Source organism: Sceloporus occidentalis, unplaced genomic scaffold, assembly GCF_023333645.1.
Source record: "Sceloporus occidentalis isolate IW3139 unplaced genomic scaffold, rSceOcc1.0.p SCAF_40, whole genome shotgun sequence".
Lineage (NCBI taxonomy): Eukaryota > Metazoa > Chordata > Lepidosauria > Squamata > Phrynosomatidae > Sceloporus > Sceloporus occidentalis.
This window is the reverse complement of record NW_028317020.1, coordinates 5,033,267-5,046,138: the sequence shown is the minus strand read 5'-3', so window position 1 is coordinate 5,046,138 and position 12,872 is coordinate 5,033,267. Positions and strand designations below refer to the sequence as shown.

At 39.3% G+C, this 12,872-nt stretch overlaps 1 protein-coding gene across 1 annotated transcript in view; it reads left to right on the top strand.

The window, feature by feature from the left end:
* LOC149290243 (tetratricopeptide repeat protein 28-like) overlaps positions 1–12,872 on the top strand; it is a 239,640-nt gene that overhangs the window by 92,347 nt on the left and 134,421 nt on the right. The window contains exons 4-5 of the mRNA XM_089489458.1: positions 6,517–6,789; positions 9,392–9,522. Coding sequence (XP_089345584.1) covers positions 6,517–6,789; positions 9,392–9,522 — 404 coding nt within the window. The remainder of the gene's footprint in view (positions 1–6,516; positions 6,790–9,391; positions 9,523–12,872) is intronic.

The following is a 12,872-nucleotide window of genomic DNA, read 5'->3' as shown; positions in this document are numbered from 1 at the left end:
GGACAGGCTCTGCCACACCAACACCTATACACACACACCCGAGGACAGGCTCTGCTACACTGATAACCAAAAACACACAAACAGCAGGACACAATCGACATCACAGACGTCTACATCAGGATGGATTTTTCACACTGCATTGTCGTTTATACCCCCCTTAGTGTTTTTGCCCCTTGTGTATTGATGCCCCTGCTGCCCATATATATTAATATTAGCCCCAGTTGTCGATAGCAGGTATAGATCAACACATTAACAGACAAACCAAGCTTTGCATGTATAGATCAACTGAAATTCACTTGTGATCTCAGCACTGAAGGTATATATCAAATAAACAGAATCAGACATACAAATCCAGTATTTGCAGGTATACAATAGTATATGAAACGTAGCACTGCAGGTATAGATCAAAAAAATACATGGAAACAGCATTGCAGGTATTAATCAACTGAATAAGACATACAAACACTGTATTTGCAGGTATACATAAATAATGTATGGAAATATATAGATATGGATCTACAGAATAACGCAAAAACCCAGCTTTGCAGGTATAGATCAATTGGAATTCACATAAAAACACGTCATTAAAAGGTATATTTAAAACCCCCTAAATTACAGGCATAGATCACAGGTTGCACACCCCAAAGCCAGCCCTGGCGTCCACACTGCCCACACAGCAATCACACTCCTATCATACCCAGGCAACCAGTAAATGCTGGTACCTAGGCATGATGGGACTGTGCTTGCTGTGATTGCTGTTAGCAATCACACTCCTATCATGCCAGGTCAGCCAGTACATGCTGGTACAGGGTGGCTGTAAGTGATGTGTAGACCCCATACTGCTGGCAGCATCAATACACAAGGGGGGCAGCTAGCTAGGTTTCAGCATGTACTGGCTGACTTGGCATTATAGAAGTGTGATTGCTAACAGCAATCAAAGTCCCATCATGCCTAGGTTCTAGCACTTACACATCCAACCAGTAAATGCTGGAACCTAGGCATGATGGGACTGTGATTGCTGTTAGCAATCACACTCCTATCATGCCAAGTCAGCCAGTACATGCTGGTACAGGGTGGCTGTAAGTGATGAGCAGACCCCATACTGCTGGCAGCATCAATACACAAGGGGGGCAGCTAACTAGGTTTCAGCATGTACTGGCTGACTTGGCATGATAGGAGTGTGATTGCTAACAGCAATCACAGTCCCATCATGCCTAGGTTCCAGCACTTATACATCCATGCTATCACACACACACTCATTCATTCATATACTCATTCATTTACAGATTAATTCCCTCAATCACGCATACTCATTCAAACACCCTCCCCACCCCCTTACCTGCACTGCAGCTCCTCGATGCCGCTCACAGACTTCAGCAGAGGGCGCGGCCTCCCTCTGCGTTCTCTGGTACTGCACAGAGGAAGCAGGACTGGAGCAGAGCCATGTGATGTCACGTGAACTCTGCTAGGTTCCGCTTCCTCTATGCAGTACAGAAGACTCTCCCACAGGTAAGTAGCAGGTCCTGGCTGCCGATCTTACGTGGGCCGCACCCTCTCTCTCCTCTGCATTAAAAAAACAAAAACAGACGGGATTTAAAGGTGCTTTGCGGGGGTGCAAGGATTAACCTAGGGGGGGCAAGGATTAACCTAGGGGGGCCCCCTTGCCCCCCTGTAGCGACGCCACTGGGTAGAGGGCTCTCTCCTCCGCATCCCAAAAAAAAAAAGACGGCGTTTAAAAGCCGCTCACTGGCGCCCCCTTTCAAATGGCGCCTATGGCACGAGCCATAGCTGCCATACCCTAGATACGCCTCTGCAATAGAACTGTTTTAAAAAAATGAACTGCACAATATTTTCACAATATCTTTTTACAGATGTGAGCATTCATTTACTCTGTGTGTGTGCTAGTTCTCGCTAATATAATATTTTTGTTTCTACAGTCAGGAAATGTTTCTTCTTGCTTCTAGCATTTATTGACTTGTTCTATTTGTAAAGAAGTAGTAGTAGTTTTTGCTTCCTTTATTTTGAAGTCACCCTTGGAGTTTTTTTAATTTTGGAATTTACCTGAAACAGGTACCAACATGAAAGCAGGCAGGCAGTCTGGTCAGTGGCACTGCATATTCCTCACATATACATCACACATGGAAATTATGTTTTTGTATACCCGTGTTTGTATACCCATAACTTGGCAGACCATGATTAAAGATTACATAGAATTTGACGGCAAATAAGAACCATTCCGCCCATATACTGTAATCTTGGTTATAAACAGCTTCCCACTTGAACTAATACTAGGTGATAATGATTTTTATCTAGAATCACTGCTTGTTTTGTTGCACTTTAAAAAAAGGAAAATCTCATGTCACAAAAGTTCATGAAGAGGATCTGCCTGATAGTTGTATCGGTTGCTTCACTGCTTGTAGGTTTCAAAACCTAGTGCTTGATTGAGCATGGATCCACAGACGTATGTGCAGACACAAAGCGTTCAATTCTCTATTACAAAGACAAGACTTGCTCCAGCATTCTTCTGGAGCTAGTGGACCATGGTTATTTTAAAGGAAAAATATGGCTGTGATCTATCCAGCATTTGGGACAGTTATGTGAGTTGGATAGAGATTTAGTAATGCCTGACCTTTATGTGCTTTACTTCCATACACACAATTTGGCAGCTGTATTTGTGGAAATGATTTTTCATACATGAATAAAGGGAATCTATAATGGTCTTTTTTGTAACACACCTTTTACCGTAGTCGAGCCCAGGGTTCTTTGCTGTAATGAAGTCTGGTGTTCTAGCAGATATAAATCAGCATATTAAAGGTTATGCTGACCTGGTTTCTTAGGTTATAGAGGAATATTATGCCCTTCAAAAGGCATAACTTGCCTGTCCATCTTAAAGGAGCAGTCCTATGCTTTTATTTCACTTAGAAAAACTCCATTATAGCAGCATGGTTCAGAATTAAACCATATTAGGAGCCGTACTCCCTAATGAAACTCTTACCTCCACGAAAGACCAACATGTCATTAATTGAAATGGGGCAGAACCAAGCAGTTGTGCAGAATGTTTCATAAAAAAAAATGACGACTAGTCTGTTCCTTTAAAAACAAAGGAATCACAGATTTGCCTACTATAAAAACACAAAGAAGAGCATAGAACTAAGTGCAGTAAATATGGCTTGTATTGGTTATATAAATACATCTATTCAAAAACAGGGATGTATAAGGGAAGGCACATAGAGGTAATGGGAGATATCTGTGCCTAGTCATATGACTTACTGATGGATAAAATCCACAGTATTATAATGAGTGCGGTAGTTTCAGGGATCGCATTTGCAATGCCTACCTTAATAAGCTAAACAACAGGTACAGTATATGATGTTCTCACACCTAACATGGGCCTAAACATATATATAGCTAAACAATGACCAATGTAAGGTTTTGCATTTGTCATACAATGGACTCTTAGGTCTTAATCTTAGGTTCAAAATAGACTTAACATGCATTACCCAATACTGAAATAAACATGAATTGGAGACTAAAGCGGAAAATTTTATTTTTTTTCTCTAAAAAAAACAATGAGTGAGATATGAGCAGACAAGTTATCCAAAATATCTCATGACTAAGAACAATGGCAGCCTCCAGTTAAAGGGAATTTATTGGAACTAAATGAAATAAAATGAAAGAAAAGGTTTTCAGTTTCATGCTAACCAATTGTATACAGCAATGCATTTTATGCCAATAAGAAAAATATCTTTTTCCATGGAACTTTCCATTTAAAGCCTGACTGATCCCAAAAGAGTAAGAGAACCTATCATACAGTACATGTGGCTGGGTTTTCATCCCTCTTCTAGTTCCAGTTATCATCTATGGAATACACAGGCAGTGTGACCAAAATTAAATCTCCGAGATGTAGGTGTTCATCTGCCCTTACGAAAAATTACTGCAGTTTTTCTGAAGTAATACTGCTGTTTTTTGGACATGAAAAAACTGCAATACTGCACTTTTACTGCAGTAGTACTGCACATTTACTGCAGTTGTACTGCATTTGTACTTCACTGTACTGCAGTTTTACTGCACATTTACTGCACTTTTTTTTTTTATATTGCAAACCTACAGTTGTACTTCAATGTACTGCAGCTTTATTGCATTTGTACTTCCGTACAAAAATAACTGCATTACAACTGCAGTACAGTGAAGTACAAATGCAGTACAACTGCAGTAAATGTGCAGTAATACTGCAGTAAAAGTGCAGTATTGCAGTTTTTTCATGTCCAAAAAACTGCAGTATTACTTCAGAAAAACTGCAGTAATTTTTTCGTAAGGGTGGACTTTATATATTATGAAGGATAGACTGTTATTTCAGTGCCAAATTTTAAGGAATGCTTTCATCTTCCCCATCACACACACACACATATATATATATAGATATAGATATATATATATACAAACTCATAGAAGAAAAACAGTACAGAAACCTCAAGGGATGCTTCCTGTACTTCTGCCAAATAGATTTTCTTAATAAACGAAAATGAGAAATGAGACAGTTGCGGACTCTTAATCACGTGCAAAATATATTAGAGCAATAAATCCCAAAGCAGAAACTAGCAGGATCTTAATAATGCTAAGGTCATAATAATATCAGACGGCGGGTACATTTATTTATATATTGATCTGAGAATGAATCAGTCTGGAGATCACAATTCACTGGTACATTAGCACACTGGCCTCTGTGCGCACCTCTGTTTGGTTTAAAGGGTGCGTGTAATTGTAATTTCCTTGTTGCTGGATCACTGGTTATCACACATACACAGAGGCCTTTTAACAGATCCAGGGAAACATTGATTTTCCATTTCTGTCTGACTTTAGCTATAAACTCATGCCCAAGGCAATCCGTGTTGAAATGAAAGACATTCTGTTTTCACAAATTTTATCAGCTTCCTTGTTGCTTTGTAAGTTGTGATACCTGGAGACTGAATAAGAAGTGGTACCATTTGGGGTACACAGTTATTTATCATGGTTCCTGGAAGCCATTGGGACATATTAGTGTAAGAAAGACTGAAAAGCCCGCATATATGCTTCCAACACACATGCATGCTCTTTAGAGATGATGACCCAAAACAAATCACAAAAAAATCATATAGGTTCATAAATATAAGTTTACATAGGTACAGTGTATGATACTCCTCATCCTTTCCCCTCTCTATACCCTTAGTTCTTTCTCTCTACTTTTTCAAGACCAACAGAGAGGCCAAAGAGCCAGTGATCAAATACCGGAGGCTGTGCTAAAGCCATTGACTTATTCAAAGTACCATGCTATATGCTAACACTTGCCATTCCCTTTTTTTTTTTTTTTTTTTTTTGCATGCGTTTTCATTAACATTGTGTTTCGAAACATCCTTATTTCATCATTGTTTCATGATATCATTCCCATATACAACTGGACTGCTATTCGGTAGACACCATGATTTGTATTAAATGTGTCTATGTTGTCCTAAATCTACCTCGTTGTAACACAACAGAAACACAAGATTCTTCTTCCATCCACCTGATTTTCCGTAATTATTCGTACGCATGAGTCCATAACTACAGCTATCTAAAATTCCTGGTTAATTACATTCACAGTGCTGTATTAATAGCTGTAGTTTATTTATGCAATATACCAATTTAGGGTATGATATTAACCATCCCAGTATGTTTTGAAATTGGCCATTTTCTTACTAATTTTCTTTCATATCCCTTTGTTTACAGTATTATATAGGGCATTGTGATGTATGCATTTTAAACATTTTTCATATTTGAATGTGTCTAAGTGTTCTCCGCAGGACCCGTAGCTTTGTAATGTATAATGGTTTGTGCAGAGAGAGCAGCTATAATGAATACAATACTTACTCTTGCACCTGTGATCAAGCAGTTGTTTTCTGCTAAACTGGACTGTTAGAGGTCTTTGAGGAGTTACTGTTTTACGTTCAAGGAGCAGAGGAGCTGTTAACCATCTGTGTCAGTAATGACTGCCCGTAGATATGCAACCTGAAGTTTATGTTCACGAAATATGCCTAGCATAATACTCTAAGTGTCTTCACCCATATTAGCTGATAGAGATTTCAAAGTTGTTTAATACGTGTAAAATTTGCATAAAACCAATATGAAATATTAGTGGTGTTCAGACAATAAAAAAAGAAGTGTCTATCGAATAGAGGATGGATGGAGAATGTAAAGAAGGAACCACATTGAACTGTAGGAAAAAAAACATTTGATTTTAATTTTGGCCTTTAGGATACACCCTGTTTTTTGACCAAATTCCCAATAGAAATACCTTAGTCCCAGGAATGCTCTTCAGGAATGCTTGTGAGGAGAGGACCAATTATTTTTGGTCACCGTGTTTGTGTCCAGTTTGCAGTTCAACAGGTATATCTACCTTGGTTTCATTATATTGGTTATTTATCCTGAAATCTAAAATGGAAGACCTCTGTAGTTCCATCATAATGTAACACTTTTATAAAGGTTATACCTTCTCTTCCTTAGAATCTCTGGAACCGACATATCAGCAGCTGCAGAAAATGAAGCTGGACAAGAGCCCCTTTGTGGTTGTGTCAGTGATTGGACAAGAGCTACTGACTTCGGGACATCATGGTGCCTCAGTGGTTGTCTTAGAAGCTGCATTGAAAATTGGAACTTGCAGTCTAAAGCTAAGGGGCTCAGTATTTTCCGCCCTGAGCAGTGCTTACTGGTCTCTTGGGAACACAGAGAAAAGTACAGGATACATGCAACAGGACTTGGATGTAGCAAAGACTCTAGGTACGATACTATTTTATGTTTATTTATATGTGAATATTATTCATGTCTGTGAGTAGTTAGAACCAAGAATGCCTTGTATCACTTAAAAATGTAGAATTTTCTTGTAAGGTCTTCACCTCTTGTGTAATATAACCCTGACTCCATCTAGATTATAAGCTTGTTGAGTATGATGGTGCCAGAGCCCGATTAAGGTAAGGGTTGATGGAGCTGCAGCTCCAAGCCCCTACCTGAAAATAGGCCCAGTAAGGGCCAGACTAGGAGATTTCCCAGTGATTTTCTAGCCCAGAGATTTCCCAGTGGAGCACCGAAATGGCCGATGCAGCCGCACAACCACCAGGGCCGTCTTTAACACGAGGCAAAAGGGGCAGCTGCTCCAGGCTCTGTCATTCCCAGGGGGCCCATAGAAGCTGCCCCTTGAGCCCTCAGTAACTGCAGCCGTGGGGGTCGCAACTGCAACCAGGCCCGCCACTCTAAGGGCACCCCAATCACTTCCACAAGAGGCACGCTGCTTACCTGTGCTCTTGTACCTCCAAGGGGATGCAGGAACCCAACAGAATCACTTTATGTTATGTAGCTGCGTTCCTGCTTCCCCTTCGTGGTAAAAGAGAAGTAGTTTGCACAGAGTGTGAGCAACCCAGACGTAAGCAGCAGGCCCCTGCGGAAGTCAATAAAAAGTCTCATCAAAATCCTCAACACCAGGCCCATGATGCTCTTAATCTGGCTATGGATGGTGCCATACAAATCAATAAATAATAATTATAAAGATGCCATGCCCCCAGCTATCCTTTATGTTTACCTACCTCCAACGCTGGCTCATCAAACAATGTGGGCAGGGGGTTTCTTCAGATCCCTGTGCACATGCGCCAAAAGTACACAAGTACATTTTATATTTGAATATGAAAAATGATTGTAACATTACATGTTTTACTGTTTTCTGCTTTTTTGATGTAACAAACAGGCTGTTATTTTAAAAACAAAAGAGATGGGAATTTTAACACTCCATTGTATAACCCGGCAAAATATGATGGCGCTATATAAACCAATAATAATGACTACAGAGTGTAACAGTTACTTAAAGGAAATTACACAATCCTCACGTACCACCTAAGGGATCTCACAAAACCACTTAGTAAAGTCTTATAACATTCGGCTGTGTGGTTATGCAAATTGATTTGAAGCCATGCATTACCATGCACTACAAACTCCTATTGCAGAGATGTCAACCTCCAGTGACCCAAGTCAGGGTGATTTGGGTGTATGTAGCCATTAAATGGCATTTTAATGGTTTAGTGCTGATGCCTGTCAAAGAGATAACGCCGGAGTCTATAAAACCGCTCAAGCTAAAACCAGTGAAAATCAGAGACAATCCTTTCCTTCTTTTTTTCTAGTAGAAGAAAAGTAAAATAAGTAGTTCCATTTTTCTGCAATAAATGTTCAGATTCCAAAAGTAATTTTTTTTTTACTATTATATTTTATCTCTGCATTGTTTTTGGAAAACCCTAATTCATATTTTGGTTCTAATCATGGGTATGGAATAGCCTTTGATGTGTATATATTATAGATAAAGGAACGTGCAGTGAATGCTGATCTTTCTAATGGTTATGTTACAAATAAGTGCAAATTATTTATAACCAAATCATTAGTTTTGAAATCCAGGTATAGTATGACAAAGCTTAATGTGGTTAGATGCTGTTTAAGATTTACTTGCATAAGCCAGAGTAATCGCTATCTGGTGATGATGAGATCTAAAAATATTGACGCTATGCTCTAAAGCTGTGTCTAAAACAGTAGACAAATGCAAATGGGGGAGCCAAACTAACCATGAGTAGGAAATCATAAAGTAACTTACCATGTGCGTTTGCATGTGTCTTAGACATGTCCTTATTGGCATAGGTGTATCTTATTTTGTTTGCAAGCCATTATATGAGTATCACATGAGCTTTTCTATTACAGTAAAGTATTTCCCCAACCCGTTCGTGAAAGATCATCATCATCATCGTAGCCACTATTTGGTAGAAGGTATAGCTGCCACCACTGCTGCTACTGTGTTCAGAATCATGCTTACCAGGGGAGATGTTAGATTTTTTTCACAGAATTTTTGAAATTACCTGTGCAATGTAAAAGATTGTAAAGTTACCCCCAACATGTCATTTGAGTATATGTTATCATATAATAGATTAACAAGATGGTTTGTTTTAGATTAACACATGTCATAATGTCTATGCAAAATGCTAAACATGTTTAAGTGGAAATAATGATGTTTGTGCCTAAAAAATATATTTAAAAGTTAATTAATAGATTATAGAGGCCAGGCCTGGACTGGCCATCTGGCACATTGGGCACCAGGTGGGTCACTGGCTTGCGCTGCCACATACAGATCAGGTGCTGCAGTGTGCGGCTACTGGCTGGAAATCCCTGGCCTCAAACGTAGCATGTGGCTGTACAAAGCCAGGCCACTTGTGTCATCAGGCTTCCACTGGCCTTAAAGTGCCAGGGCCACTGTGTCTTCATCAATTAGGCCCTGATAGAGGAAGTTGTTAACTGAAGGATAGTAGGTTGTACTTTATTTTAAAAGTAACTATACTGCATCATTGTACTCCAGGTGACCAGACAGGAGAATGCCGAGCATATGGGAATCTAGGATCTGCATATTTTTCCAAAGGAAACTTTCGAGAGGCACTTACTAACCACAGACATCAGCTAGTTCTTGCTATGAAGCTGAAAGAGAGAGAGGTAAGATGCCTAAGATGACATTTAAGCCCGCTGGAAGAGAAATTACAGAAGACTTTTGATTATGTTCATGTAGTCACATTTTGATTTGTGGCATTCAGTGAAGCTTGTATAAGTCATAGATCAGTGAGCAACCCCTGCTTTCACATATTTCACACTTACACATATTCCACCCTGTCTGCCACCTCCTGTATGGCCACTCTCATACCGCTCTTGAATTTTACTGCTGGTTTAAAATGTTTCAGTATCATAAAGCAATATGCTCAAAACTCAGGTCACATATATTTGTATTTTGATCATATTGTTTTGTGAGGTGCAGAAGCTATAGTTACAGAGTCTGTGGGACCATTGTTTCCAGAACTCATGCGCTTGAAAGATGACTTATCTTGCTACATTTCTCTTTCCACTGTTATGCATCATCCCTTGTGCATCTGATTATTATCTTTTTTTCTATTTATTTTATCTGTTCTTATCTTCTACATTGTATTCCTTCTACACTTACTCCAGCATTGCCAGCCTTACCATATAGGTGACTCATCTAGGCTGGTGGGCAATGTCACTGCCAGGTTCTCTATGCTTGTAGGCAGTTACATGCAGGAGGGGTCACTGGAGGCATACTTTCCATGAGATACTAGGAACTCTAGGGCCAGTCTTGCATTCATTACTATGGTGTCCATGTTTTTAATTTTTTTACTCTTCATTCTGTAGTGTAGTCTCTGTAGTGACTATTTTTTCTACCCTACAAGATGGCATGGGAAGGAATTGGGAGCATGAGAATGTGGCTGGGGATGGTAGGCATTGTTTGACTAATATACATGCAATTGGCTGCTGCCACTCTCATTGGTTTCAGTGGAAGCTCAGCTCCCTTTGACTTCAATAGAAGGTCTACAGGGCATTTGCAGGAAGCGTACTTGAGTATGCTTCCTGATTTCAGTAGAAGGTCAATTTTATAACTCCAATAAATAATGCTCAGATTTGAATGAAGCAAAATCCATTGTAGTCTATACAAAGTGTACTCCAATGTGCATTTTACATAAAAATATGATTAAAATGGTTATTTAACTGAATTTGATTAGTGTATGAGCATTGCTATTAATCTGTTTTATATCATAAAAAAAAGTGTAAATGGTATTTTATTGACCTGGTCAAATAATTAAATGTTATTGACAACAAACAGATCTGGTTTGCTTGAAAGCTGAAACTTTTCCCTTTCCCGTTTGGATACTACCGGAGGAAATGAGCTGTGCGCTTTCTGGTGACATCATTTTGACCACAAGCCTTCCTAAGTATATAAAACTGTTGTCATTGGCATAGTTAACAGTCATTTTTATAAGGCATGCATTTTCTTCATGGTTCAGTCTTTGCTGACTGATGTGAATTCCATTTCATCTGCGCTGTTTTTTGTATATACTGAAGTAATGAGATAGCTGTTTAACTTACCTAATTGTTTCATCAAAATGAATCGTTGTACTTTCCACTAGCTCTGGAAAACATATGGGGGAATGAGTATTGTGTGAAAAGCTGGAGCCTTGCTCCAGGCCCCATAATAACACTCGCTATATGTGTCTATGAATAACAGTCCCCTGAACCCTTAGGCGCCTTCACTAATGTCATGGTGTGGGAGCGGAGGTGACACTGTACTTGTGTGTTACCGTGTGGATCTCACTATTCTTACACTTGCATACCCAGCCCTCTTTTCGACCTCTGTACCCCTGCTATGTGTTGTTGTATTGACATAGTACTAATTTGTCTTTGCCTTTAATTGTATACATGCTGAATAATTGCAAAATCCAGATTCTCCATATTGTTGTCCCTTATTTCTGCTTCCTAATGTAAAACTTATTTTTTGTGCTCATACCTATTTATGTATTAACTCAGGAGCTGCCCTAGCAGCTCTCCCTGTTGCCCACCCTGTGGTTGCCATCTTTACCGTTGAGTGACATCATATCCTGATACTCTGCATGCAGTGCCTTTTGCTGCATACTATGGAGACTGACCCACTTTGGCTTGGCCTTGTAAGCCACCCATTAAAACCATTAAACCAGGGACACCAGGTGGCAGAACAATGGCAGAACCTATATGAAATATTGTATCTTTGTTTCTCATCTACTTAGCTATAAATATATATTTCACTGCATTATCCTCACCAAATCCAGGCTCAAGCAAAATAACTGTGTGATCTGTCAATGCTGAAAGAAATAAAAAGTATTTATTTGCAGATCATTGACAGATAACTATATTTATTCTTTATCTCCTTGCACTGTTAAAAATGTACATATATACTTAAGACAGACAACTCTCTTAGCACCTCTTGTTGTACTAAAACTGTCACTTTTTAGGATCATAGCAGACTGGCAAAATGGGTTGAAGAGCACGTAGAGTCAGGACCAATATGCATATTCTTCTCTTTTGACCCATGTGGTCGATCCCCTAGTATTGCACCTTAATGAATTGCTCTGAAAATTGTATATGAGATGCTAATGCTCCATAAAATCAATGGTATAAATTCAATGATTATTACCAAAGCTAATGCATCAGTGACCCATCTGTGTCCCAATTTTGTGAAATAAATTAATAAATAAATGTAAAAAAAAGCACAACGGTGGGCTATGCTGGTTCGGGTTCATGGGCTCCATATTGTTCTATAAGTAACAAAACTTCAACCCCCCGAGGTATTGTCCAGGGTAAGGCGTAATATCGTTCTCCTATAGAAATACTAAAAAAGCTTTACCTTTAATGATAAACTATTACTTTGATGTAAGGCATATGCTTTTTAACATAACTAAAAGTTAAAAAAAATACCTTCTTGAATCAGATTCCTCCATGGATCAAAAAGCTCTATTACAATATCTATTAATATCTAAAATGTTAATGTCATTCTGTTAATAGCCCTGTATGTCATGCCTTTCTAAAGAGAATCCAGACCCCTTTTGAAGGCATCTAATGTATTTGATAACGCCACCTCCCTTGACAGTGAATTCCATACCTTTATTGTCCTAACTGTAAAGAATCCCTTCCTTTGTCGTCTAGTAAATCTCCCCTCTTCTAGTCTCAGAGGGTGACCGCTTTTTCTTTGTACATTTTTGTTAATGAACAGGTCACTGAAGAGCTCTTTGACCGTATGAATAAAACCGATAAAATTTCACTTGTCCCACCTTACCTGAAGAACTACTTTGTGGCACTCAGCTTCAGAGCATCATGGCTCCAGCTACCCGGAGCCCACCCTTTTCAGGATGCAGTTGGGTGGGTCTACACGGGACTAGCTGAATAATTGGAAGTAGTAGAAGGGGAAGTAGGCTGGGAGTGGGGCGTGCCTCAATGCTGCACCACAAAATTCTACATGGTGACCCAGA